This window comes from Rhinoderma darwinii, unplaced genomic scaffold, assembly GCF_050947455.1.
Source record: "Rhinoderma darwinii isolate aRhiDar2 unplaced genomic scaffold, aRhiDar2.hap1 Scaffold_2768, whole genome shotgun sequence".
NCBI lineage: Eukaryota > Metazoa > Chordata > Amphibia > Anura > Rhinodermatidae > Rhinoderma > Rhinoderma darwinii.
The window spans coordinates 24,188-36,302 of NW_027463057.1; the positions used below are offsets into that span (position 1 = coordinate 24,188).

A 12,115-nucleotide genomic window follows, 5' to 3' on the forward strand; every position below is an offset into this window, starting at 1 on the left:
ACAATGTAAAAAACGGAACATCTCCGGTATCGCCGCGTCTGGAAAGTCTTTACAATATATCATTATTTATTCCGCACGGTGAACGTCTCAAAAATAAAATCCCCCAAAAAACGGAGGAATCGCTGTTCTTTTCCTATTCCACCCCACAAATGGTTTTTTCCAGTTTCCCACTACATTATATGGTACAATAAATGGTGCTGTGACAATCTACAACGCGTCCCGCAAAAGACAAGCCCTCATACGGCGATACTGATGGAAAAATAAAAAACGTATGACTGTTGGAAAGGGGGGGGGGGGGGACGGACGAAAGTGAGAATCCGAAAAGGCTGCGGCGGGAAAGGGTTAAAAATATTAATGATTCATCACGGGACCTGACCAGTAAAAATCCGGATAAAAAAAACAAAGGTGCGAACGATGCAGCTGAAGGTGCGGTCTCCATTTTTAAAGGCCATGTAAACCCACTGACTGAACCCGTCCGTCCCGCTGATCTGAGCTGGATACAGCTGCTCTATATACAGGATACAAAGCAGCTGTAGCTCAAAAAGTCTAAATCATTTGTAATAAAATGTAATGACCGTGTCACCGATCACTCGGGCGATGGCGATGATCGTCGTGTTAGAGGAGACAGGAAAACCCCTTGACTTTGTCTTGTCTCGCTGCGCGACTCCCATCATTGTGACGGTGGCTGGAGTTGCGGTTTCCCATGTGACCTGTGGTGTCTTCATCCTGCAGGTGGAGTTCGCTGATCGTCAGCTGCGCGAGCTGGGTAACTTTCAAGTGTCCGCCGATCCCATGAAGAGCAGGGAGACCCTGTGCCCACCACGAGTGACCCGGAGCCGTGCGGACGTCAGTATCGACAGCCTGGATATGAGCGACGAGGAGGAGCACCCCATGAACTCCACCAGGTACAGAGCGGCGCCCAGCATAGTCGTCGTGGTGTTTTTGGCCATTTCACGGTTTTTCTATCGTATAACTCTGCGCAGACATTGGGGAGATTTATCGGACCAGCGCAAAGGAAATGGTAGATACTCCAATATACCCCAATGTTTTGTATGTGGAAACCATCAACAAGCAGGCTAGCTGCTGCTGACCCACACTATCATTTACTATTGTCATAGTTTGTATTAAAACCGTTGTGACTGTCCAAATAGTTTAACACCTGAAAGATGAATTACATCCGGTATCAGTGAGGAGCCTCCGGTCCTCATGTCTAATAATAAATCCTTGTATTCCCCATGAAATAACAGAACCGAAACGTAGATTTTTTTTAGAACTCTGCATTGTTCCGTTCCTCTGTTGTTCCTCCTATAAATTCCTGAATAAATTGACAACTGGGCGTCACCATTCACCTTGTCAAAGGGGCGTGTCCTTAGTCTCACTCTGTCAGCACTGATTGGACATGGTCAGTCTGTGTAGAGACACGCCCCCAACTGGTAACACCCAGCTGTCAATTTATTTTATATATTTCTAGGAGGAATAACAGAGGAATGTCACAACATGGAGTTCTAGGAAAAGATTCTCCAGAATGTCATCTCTTGGAGAAAGCAAATATTTACTAACACCAACCTGTCCGGAGAGGTGACCGATCCTCTGTAATGTGAAGAGCCAATCAGAACCACAACCCACTCCCAGTACTAAATGGAGACATGTTACCGACAACGGAGGGATCGGCAGCCTGCTTGTTGATGGTTTCCATGTAGTAATTTGAGAATTTTTCTACACTGCAACTAAACCAGCAGTAGGCAGATGTGTATATGTTACTGCAGATCTCCGTCCTCTGCGGGTCGTCTGCCAGTCAGAAGTGCAGAGACTTGCGAGACCCTGAAATCCACCAATCCACGGGTTCAGGGTTTTGGCCGCCACTGATCTCCAGACACATTACATGGAGTGTAAACTTCTAACCGTCTCTCCGCATCTAGAAAGAACGGACGTTCCCATCAAGAACCCGCAACATTCACTGCCAAGAGCGGCAGCCCAGAGGCCGCATCATCCAACCGTCTCCCCAGGAAGGTGGAGTCCCTGGAGAGTCTCTACTTCACCCCCATCCCCACCCGCGTGCAGTCTAAGCTGGACAGCAGCATCGGCTCCATCGGCGACCTGTCTCTGGACTCCACCAAGAAGACGCGTTCAGCACGAAGGCGAACCACGCAGGTCATCAACATCACTATGACCAAGGTGAGAGGCGGCGCCAGGCAAGTACTGTCACAGCGCCGCTGCTCTCCACACGTGGGACCCCGCTTTATATATGTGATGAGCAGTTTCCCCAAAAATAATACCCCCCCCCCCCTCATCTCCGTCCACAGCCAATTAGGTAAAGATTCTACTCCGATCCCGCACGGGATGTCACCCAGCGACTGAAATGTCAAATGTGCCTAGTGAGGTGAGGGTCCCCCTGAGTAAGATGTGATGCCCGTCTTTTTGGCTGTCACCCAGCTTTCCTGCACCCCTGACTGAGAAATTCCGCTAGTTATAGAGTTGCTGGAGGTGCGGATTTATAGAGCGTGACTAAGATGCTTTACCATTCAGAAGTGTATGACAGCTGGACTGCAATCCTGGTATCACGATGGCGGCCACGTGGACTGTCACCGAGTTATCAAAGAAACGGAGGAAGTAGAAAAATGGAGCGACCAAATTGTGATGTCTAAACGACTGGGTCAAATCCTCTCCAGAATGGCTGGTCTTGTGGGGTGCTCCCGGTCTTGTGGGGTGCTCCCGGTCTTGTGGGGGGTGCTCCCGGTCTTGTGGGGGGTGCTCCCGGTCTTGTGGGGGGTGCTCCCGGTCTTGTGGGGGGTGCTCCCGGTCTTGTGGGGGGTGCTCCCGGTCTTGCGTGGTGCTCCTGGGAAGCAGTGGTCAGTACTAACCAAAAGTGCTTAAATGGATGGACAACATCATGGACGCCCAAGGCTCATTGATGTGCGGGGGAGGGGAGGCTAGCGTCTGATCTGATAAAGTTACAGCTGGTTATGATATAAAGATGTCAGAACTCGCAGAACATCGCAGCTCGCTGTATATGGGGCCGTGTACCCGCAGACCGGACAGAGCGCCCACGCCGACCCCCTCAGATAGTCTCTACAATGGTCATCATGTGGACGGCCGGGTGCGGCACTTACCTGGGGAGGAGGTGGCACCAGGATGCATTATGGGTAGAAGACAAGCCGGCGGGGGCAGGGAGATGATCTGGAGAAGGTTCTGCTGGGAAACCTTGTGTCCTGACATTCATGTGGATATGACCCGTACCCCCGACCTAAACATCGCTGCAGACCAAGTACCCCCATCATGGCAGCGTATTCCCTAATGGCAGTGCCCCCTGTCAGCAGGAGAGTGCCCCCCGCCGCGCTGCAGGAGAGTGCCCCCCGCCGCGCTGCAGGAGAGTGCCCCCCGCCGCGCTGCAGGAGAGTGCCCCCCGCCGCGCTGCAGGAGAGTGCCCCCCGCCGCGCTGCAGGAGAGTGCCCCCCGCCGCGCTGCAGGAGAGTGCCCCCCGCCGCGCTGCAGGAGAGTGCCCCCCGCCGCGCTGCAGGAGAGTGCCCCCCGCCGCGCTGCAGGAGAGTGCCCCCCGCCGCGCTGCAGGAGAGTGCCCCCCGCCGCGCTGCAGGAGAGTGCCCCCCGCCGCGCTGCAGGAGAGTGCCCCCCGCCGCGCTGCAGGAGAGTGCCCCCCGCCGCGCTGCAGGAGAGTGCCCGCCGCCGCGCTGCAGGAGAGTGCCCGCCGCCGCGCTGCAGGAGAGTGCCCCCCGCCGCGCTGCAGACGTTGTCCAGGAATGATGAGGAACATGATAAAGACTTCAAGATGTCGTCTCCTAATTCCCAGATCTCAGTCCGATCATCCGTGGGATGTGCTGGAGGAATGTCCGGTCCCCGGAGGCCGCACCTCACAGGATCAGCGCTGACGTCTTGTGCCGGAAACCATGATGAGGGGTCATCTCTGTACGGGGGGCGCGAGGGCGACTACACATGATTAGGCAGGCGGTGTTACTGTGATGTCTGATCGGAGCACATACATATATATATTGTCCTCTATTAGAACTGCTGTGGGCTAATACTTCCCTCTGCTGTATAACTGCCTGGGCTTTGTTACTTTGTGCAGCATTTTTCCTGCTGAGACTTGACGACGTTGTCCGTGTTTTCCTCATTACACAGAGAACCAAGGAAGAAGTGGAGCCGGAAGCAGAAAGTGCGAACACCTCGTTCTACAGCCTCCGCTCCGCGCCGTCTCACCAGAGTCTACAGCAGCCGCTCAGCACCCGGCGCGGAGGGAGACCGCAGCCAGCCGCCTCCGCCCCGGCCCTCACCAGCCTCCCGTCCCTGGAGTCACTGGTGAAAACTGAGCACACGTCCTCCGATGACAGCCTGAACAACTCCGTGCTGATGAGTCTGCCCGGCTATCGGCCCACCACCCGCAGCTCTGCCCGCCTGTCCCAGGCCGGAGGTGAGTGCCAGCCGCTAACGTGAACGCGGGGTCAGGGCTGCTACGTGTTGGTTCTAGGGAGGAATTGGCTGTTTTAATATTTTGCTCGTTCAGGACACGTTTTAATGAGGGAAGGGTTTATACTTTTTCCACGCCATTTTAAGATCTCTGCTTGCTGTTAGTGAATGAAAACATTTCTAGAAAACGCTCGCTACTGACCTACTCCTGCTTACACAGCTGAGGGGTTTGTTCAAATGTACCAGTGTAGCTAATACTAAGCAGTAGCAGAAATCTCTCTCCTGCCCCGGATCCCAGATTAATGGCTCTTCGCTATCCTTCTATATCACATCAAGCCCTCAGCTGTGAAGTATTAGGTCTGTACAAGTATCCATTCACTGACATCAAGCAGAGAATGGTAAAGAATTCAACACATTCCATTAGGATTAAAGGGCTTTTGCAGCCAGTAAAAATTGATGCTCTATCCTCAGGATAGGCCATCAATAGCTGATGGGTCGGGGTCCGACTCCCGGGACCCCCACCGAACAGCTGTTTTGAGGGGTGCAGAGCTGGTATGATCGCTGCTTCCTCTTCTTTTCCTCTTGCACGCTGTGAATCTTCCACCCACATTTAGCAGCGATTCACAGGTATTGCAGCCTTCCCCCATTCACCTCAATAGGAGAAAAGACTGCAATACCTGTGAATCGCCACTAGATGCGCGTCGAAGGCTTAGGGGATGTTCACACGGCTTATTTTCGAGCCGAAAAATCAGAAGCCGAACGCCTCCAAACATCTGCCCGTTGTTTTCAATGGGAAAACGGCATTCTGTTCCGACAGGCCGTTTTTTTTTTTATGCGGCCGTTTTGAAAAAACGGACACGTAAAAAAACGGTTGTGAAAAAGAAGTGCCTGTCACTTCTTCAGCCCTTTTTGGAGCCGTTTTCTCATAGACTCCATAGAAAAAAGCTCCAAAAACGGCCGTAAAAAACGCTGCGAAAATCACCAGTGGCTTAAAAAACGTCTGAAAATCAAAAAAAAGTGTGTGAACAGAGCCTTACAGTGTGAGCGCTGCACTGCCTTCAAAACAGCTGATTGGGTGGGGGGGGGGGGTCCCGGGAGTTGGACCCCCGACCCATCAGCTGTTGATAGGCCATCAATTCTTACTGGCTGGAAAACCCCTTTAACGTTGCCCAAAATTGGACTGACTTTTTAATATTTAAGTTTTTTGTTTCTTGAATTAAAGGTTTTGGTTTTTTTTTGGGGTGAGGGGGTTTGTTATTATGCTAAAGGTGTCACTATTTAGTATTAGGGGGAGCCGGGTGTGACCTCCTTAGTACAGTTAGGAATAACACTGTCCGTCAGTCCTTTCAATGCCGTGCAGCGATGTGTACGAAGGGCCGAGATCTGCCGGCCGGGTCTGAGAACCACAGTCCTGTGTCTGGGGGGGACAGATTCATCTCCTGGTCCTTTAAAGTCCCGTTACATATGTTTTCCCATCTCAAAATGACAGATGGCTAATCTATATACCTTCTGATGGGTGGGGGTCTGACCTCCGGGATCTCCACCGATCCTGGGCATGAAGCAGAGCTGTCTCCCCCGCTGTTACCCTCAGGGGCGCTGTTAAAGCAACGGCCGTCACACGGGCTCATGTATTTCAATGGGGCCGTTGTTTCGACGGAGCGTGTGAAGGGTCCGTGAAGAAATAGGACGTGTCCTATCTTCCTGCGTGTCACGCGTCCCTCCATAGACTCTAGTTATGGGGGAACCGTGACAACGTGGACCTCGGACGGGATAAACTGCAGATCTTCACGTCCAGGGTTCGCTACACTGGTCTGAATGTCGCCTGAGGAAAGATGATTCTGTGAGACTTTGGGGAACCCCTTGTAATGACAGGACGGCTCTTGTGTTGGGGAACCCCTTGTAATGACAGGACAGCTCTTGTGTTGGGGAACCCCTTGTAATGACAGGACGGCTATTGTGTTGGGGAACCCCTTGTAATGACAGGACGGCTCTTGTGTTGGGGAACCCCTTTTTATTGACAGGACGGCTCTTGTGTTTTGCCCTCTAGCGTCACTCCTGCCCGTTTACAATGTAATGTATCTTCAATGTTCTGTATCAGGTCGGAGCAGCTTCTACCTGAACACGTGCCAGGACGAGCCGGACCCCCAGGAAGACTGGAGCAGAATCGCAGAACTTCAGCAGCGGAATCGAGCCTGCCCTCCCCACCTGAAGACCAGCTACCCCCTGGAGTCCAGGGTAGGTTTCTTCTGTGTAGTGTCCCCTGAGCTGCCACGTCTCATGTCCAGAGCAGTCATATAGTAGTGGGGTCAGTCTGTCGGGTAAGAACCAACGCCTCCGCCCTGGAAGAACCCCGCCCCAACGCCTCCGCCCTGGGAGAACCCCGCCCCAACGCCTCCGCCCTAGGAGAACCCCGCCCCAACGCCTCCGCCCTGGGAGAACCCCGCCCCAACGCCTCCGCCCTGGGAGGACCCCGCCCCAACGCCTCCGCCCTGGGAGGACCCCGCCCCAACGCCTCCGCCCTGGGAGAACCCCGCCCCAACGCCTCCGCCCTGGGAGAACCCCCCCCCCCCGCCACCCACATTTGCTGCTTTAGGGGCTTTCATAAACTAGAAAGCACCAGGTAAACCCGTCCACGCCATATTCTCCGTGGCCAACACCACAACCCAATCCCTGTCCCTTCACCTCTAAAGTCCTGACCCTACTGCTGTCCCTCCTATACAGGCCTGGCGTCTCTATATGTGACCTGCACTCTGTATATAAGGAGCAGCGCGGATCTCTCTTGTGTCCTGCTAGTTTGTTACAATGTATCACCTTTTGGATCCAGACTGCTGAGCTCAGAGAGGATTGTTTAGACTAGATACAATTGTAACAAACCCTCAGCTGAGACGTTTTGGGACGGGCTTTGTGCCTATTGATGTAAGTAAGGATGTTTCCATTCACTGACAACAAGTCATCTTAAAAATAGCGAGGCATTAAAACAAAGTCTTATCACAAAGTTTCAGAACTTTTCCTGATACAATGATTGTCTTTCACTACAAGGGCATTGCTACAATTTTCACGCTTTTGACCTCCACCAATAAAACCTAAATGATAAAAAAGATGAAACATTCCCCCATACCCAGATATTTTATGTAAGTGCCCACCTGGCGCATGGTGAGACGGACACCCAGCACTTGACCCTCGTGGGCGCCTTCATGCCGAGATCTCCACAGATACAATATCACGATTATATATAATCACCAAAACTGCTAGAGATGCCGATGCCGTATACTTCACAGGCAGGGGGCGATTATGTGTATCTGTGCCCTAACACAAAGCTGCTTCTCTCCCAGCCGACTCTCCTGGCCTCGACCATCACTGATGAGGAGGTCAAGACCGGAGACCCTAAGGAGACCCTGCGACGAGCCACGCTGCTGCCCTCGCAGATCCAGGAGTCCCTGACCGGCACGCGGAGGATGACCCTGGCATCCAGCGGAACAGAGCAGACGTGGGCAGGGAGTGCGATCACAACACGGCAGCAGATCAAGCGGGTGTCGGAAGAGTCCCATTATGGACCGGACACTCCGGAGGTGAGGAGTCCAGGACGCTGGGGGAGGGGAGGTGTCCTGGTGTGTGACGCTCATCCTCCTTACCCTTTATATTATGTTTTTTTCCTTGACAGTCTAAGAGATCTGCCAGCTGCTTTTCACGACCAATGACCCCGAAAGACAAAGCTGAAACCCGCAAAGCGGCCGCTGCAGAAAGCAAAGCGAGTGTCAGCCAGCCGGTAAGACGCAGCCGGGTCCTAGTGACTCATGGGTAATTAGCGGTAGCCGCACATGCTCAGTGCCTCGGTTCTGCCAGTGCAGTGGAGTTTATATTCCCACTCTGGTGCTGCACCCGGGACTGGGGCTCATTTATTGCAGGGATCGCCGAGGTCCCTGTCAGGACTAACATCCTCCCATCTCTAGTCTCTGATGTTTACAGATGATGCATTGAGCTGACCTCGTCTTCCTCTCTCTCCCGTTAGTCAAACACCAGTCGTCGGCAGTCCATGGCCTTCACCCTCCTCAATACCCCCATCAAGATGGGGAGCAGTTTGCTTAAAAGAGGTCTAAACAAAAAGTCCACACCCAAGTCCACCCCCCAGGGACGTGGAAGTACCAGCAAGTCCCCGCACCTCTCCATCCGCAAGTCTCCCAGCAGGAGGTCCCCACGAGTGTCCACCGCAAAGTCTCCAAAGACCAGCAAGGTCAGTGCTCCGAGGACTTCACAGGGTTGTGGCCCCGCCGGGTCTCCTGCAGGCGCCTCATACTGGGATGATTGCACTTTATCCATAGTAAGAATGATCCCCTGCAGGAGAGCGACCGCGTGTCCGTCTATTCCCTCATACCTGCTCGCGGTGTGTGTATGGGGTGCCCTGAGGTGCACCTCAGTCTGTACTGCGCTGTTTGCTGCACTAAAGCCTGCTGTTCTGGGCTGTAACCGTTCTCTCTTGTTTAGGTGGCTGAGGATCCGCAGATGCAGGTAACGGGGAAGATGGGGGAGGTGACTGCACGAGGTGGTTTGGGAGGGGTCACCACTTGTACATGAAGATGAGGTCTGAGCCCCTCTACACGACTGTGACTCTATCATATGGGATCGGGCATCGCTTCCCCCTCTCAAAATGAAGCCGCTATGACAATCTGCTCATCTCTCCGGGGAAGCTGCGGCGCCACACATTGCCCACAGGGAGTATTACACATTACTACATGGTCACACAGTCAACAGTCCCGCTGGAGGGTCCCCTGCTCTGCGCTCTGAGGGGGTCCTGAGCAGGGGACTAGAACGTCCATATGCCCTGGAGAGACCGTGCACAGGGTCTCGGTCATCAGATCGGGCGGCATCGGTGACAGATTCCCACGAGTCGTCCCTGTAGGAGAGCTCAGGCCTGTATCCCGGGACCTCACGCATTGACTGTCCACCTCTGGAGCCCCCCGGGGAGCAGCGCGGGAGACCCGGGGGGTTACAGGACGAGGCTGATTCTCTCCTGTGCGGCCGGTCACGTTGTGGTGCTGAGTAACACCCTTCCTGCGCGGCCGGTCACGTTGCGGTGCTGAGTAACACCCTTCCTGTGCGGCCGGTCACGTTGCGGTGCTGAGTAACACCCTTCCTGTGCGGCCGGTCACGTTGCGGTGCTGAGTAACACCCTTCCTGTGCGGCCGATCACGTTGTGGTGCTGAGTAACACCCTTCCTGTGCGGCCGGTCACGTTGCGGTGCCGAGTAACACCCTTCCTGCGCGGCCGGTCACGTTGTGGTGCCGAGTAACACCCTTCCTGTGCGGCCGGTCACGTTGCGGTGCCGAGTAACACCCTTCCTGCGCGCAGTCACCGCTTTCCTATCGTTTTATCGTCTACAGAATATACTTATTTTGATGTCGCTGTTAATTCTCGTTTTTTACGTTTTCAGTTTTTTGAGAGGAATCAGAAAAGGAAGTGAGGACGATATCCGGACGTGCAGCTTCAAATCTGGAGGGACTCATCTCTGGGACCGGCTGGGAGTGGCGTGGAGTCCAGGGACCGCACGCTTTCTGATGGGACTTTTGCTGCTTTGTGTCCGTGGACTCTCCGCAGTCCACATCATCCGGGACGGACGGCCTCGGGCGCTACCCCGCGTTTTATTGCGGCCATTTGTAAGGACCCGGGTTATAATGCGGGGGAGGGGGATTCTTGCGGAGATGATGATGATGATGATGATGTAATCCGTGCTTGCATTTCACGCTCTCGCCAGGCAGTTTTATTTTACTCGGCGGATACGATAAAACCTCTTTTAGTGCCTTATTGCTGTGGCTCTGTAATTTAGCAATTTTTTTTTTCTTTTTTATTTATTAAAATTGTTTCTGCCTCTCGGGTTCCTCTCTTTGCCGTCACCGTTCAGTCGCTTCATCGCTGCAGATCGATAACGCGACGAATGTAATGACCAATCACGTGTCTAACAGTCTCTTACCACGAGCGGTCGCCACGATCTGATCACTGCCCGCCGCGGTGTCACCCCTCCCCCACTAGTCACTCATCCATGCTCCCTCTTTGCATCATATTGTCTGCCTCCCCCTGTCTTTTAGTTAGGACATTGCGTCTCTGATCCGTCCGTGCTGAACTCCAGGGCACCTAGCAAGGTGGCGACGTGCGCCCCGTCCGGACCTCCAGGACTGATTTATGCCCTGGATGTTACTGTGTGCGGCGCAATATCCAGAGAACGGCCAATCACGAGACTGAAGAGCTGACAAGGACATTTCTCTGTCTCCCGGTCTATAACGGCTCCCAGACTCCCGTCCTGCGCTCAACTTCTCCCACCGTCCGCCTAACCATTGACTTTTCATTGTTAACCCTCCGCCTCCCTCGTCTTGTATTGATCTTCGGTTATGTCAGTCCAGAACAGTGCATTGTGGGACGGCAGCCCGGCTATTAGGGGCGTGTCTGTCAGCGCTGTGTTGACTGATTTCCAGCAGCGGTCGGGAGAATTGTCCCTGCGGCTCTCGCCGGGAGCAGAATTTGACGGCACATCGTCTCGTGCTGCTGCGCTCCGGGATATCGGGCTCTAAAGTTGCTCCTTTACTTTGACGCGTTTCACCTTTTTAAAGCAACACGAACGTCTGACTAAACTTTAATACCCCTGACAATATGGGGGGGGGGGGTTGGGACCTCCGCTGGGTCTGTATTTCCCCATTCACTTTCCTGGAGACGAAGCCCCCTAAATTCTCGGCAACAGGCTCTGCCCGATCCAAAGAATCTACCACCGATGGGTAAAAACCCCCTTTAGCGGCGGCGCAGCCTGCGGATTGTCCTGTGGGGGTGGGGCGGCGTCCTGGACTCGTGTACGCGGCGGTGGCGGCGGCATCCTGGACTCGTGTACGCGGCGGTGGCGTCCTGGACTCGTGTACGTGGCGGCGTCCTGGACTCGTGTACGCGGCGGTGGCGGCGTCCTGGACTCGTGTACGCGGCGGTGGCGGCGTCCTGGACTCGTGTACGCGGCGGTGGCGGCGTCCTGGACTCGTGTACGCGGCGGTGGCGGCATCCTGGACTCGTGTACGCGGCGGTGGCGGCGTCCTGGACTCGTGTACGCGGCGGTGGCGGCGTCCAGGACTCGTGTACGCGGCGGTGGCGGCGTCCAGGACTCGTGTACGCGGCGGTTGCATCCTGGACTCGTGTACGCGGCGGTTGCATCCTGGACTCGTGTACATGGCGTCCTGGACTCGAGTACGCGGCGGTTGCGTCCTGGACTCGAGTACGCGGCGGTGGCGTCCTGGACTCGTGGACGCGGCGGTGGCGTCCTGGACTCGTGGACGCGGCGGTGGCGTCCTGGACTCGTGGACGCGGCGGCGGTGGCGTCCTGGACTCGTGGACGCGGCGGCGTCATGGACTCGTGGACGCGGCGGCGTCCTGGACTCGTGGACGCGGCGGTTGTGATCGTCTGATGTGTAGATTTCGGAGTTTGTGATCTTTATCTTCATACAAATAAATATCCCACGTAACCGCTTTCTCCCGCGCTGTACCGGAGATGGAGGGGAACATATGAAATGTAAGCAGCACGGATGATGGGGGTCGTTGTCCATCATGGTGTAATCGCTGAGATTATCACTGTTTTTAATTTTTTGTAAATAAAGTTATCCGCTCGTGATGTCGGCGTCTCCGCTGCTTTTATTTGACATGGCTGACCCCTCTACACATAGGTGACTAT

At 54.5% G+C, this 12,115-nt stretch overlaps 1 protein-coding gene across 1 annotated transcript in view; it reads left to right on the forward strand.

The window, feature by feature from the left end:
* The window catches only part of NUMA1 (nuclear mitotic apparatus protein 1), a 35,348-nt gene extending 23,293 nt beyond the window's left edge, over positions 1-12,055 (forward strand). Inside the window, exons 12-19 of the mRNA XM_075848236.1 lie at positions 733-905; positions 1,920-2,175; positions 4,135-4,423; positions 6,518-6,654; positions 7,752-7,988; positions 8,081-8,185; positions 8,429-8,650; positions 9,848-12,055. Coding sequence (XP_075704351.1) covers positions 733-905; positions 1,920-2,175; positions 4,135-4,423; positions 6,518-6,654; positions 7,752-7,988; positions 8,081-8,185; positions 8,429-8,650; positions 9,848-9,877 — 1,449 coding nt within the window. The 3' untranslated portion in view covers positions 9,878-12,055. The remainder of the gene's footprint in view (positions 1-732; positions 906-1,919; positions 2,176-4,134; positions 4,424-6,517; positions 6,655-7,751; positions 7,989-8,080; positions 8,186-8,428; positions 8,651-9,847) is intronic.
* The last annotated feature ends 60 nt before the right edge of the window (positions 12,056-12,115 follow it).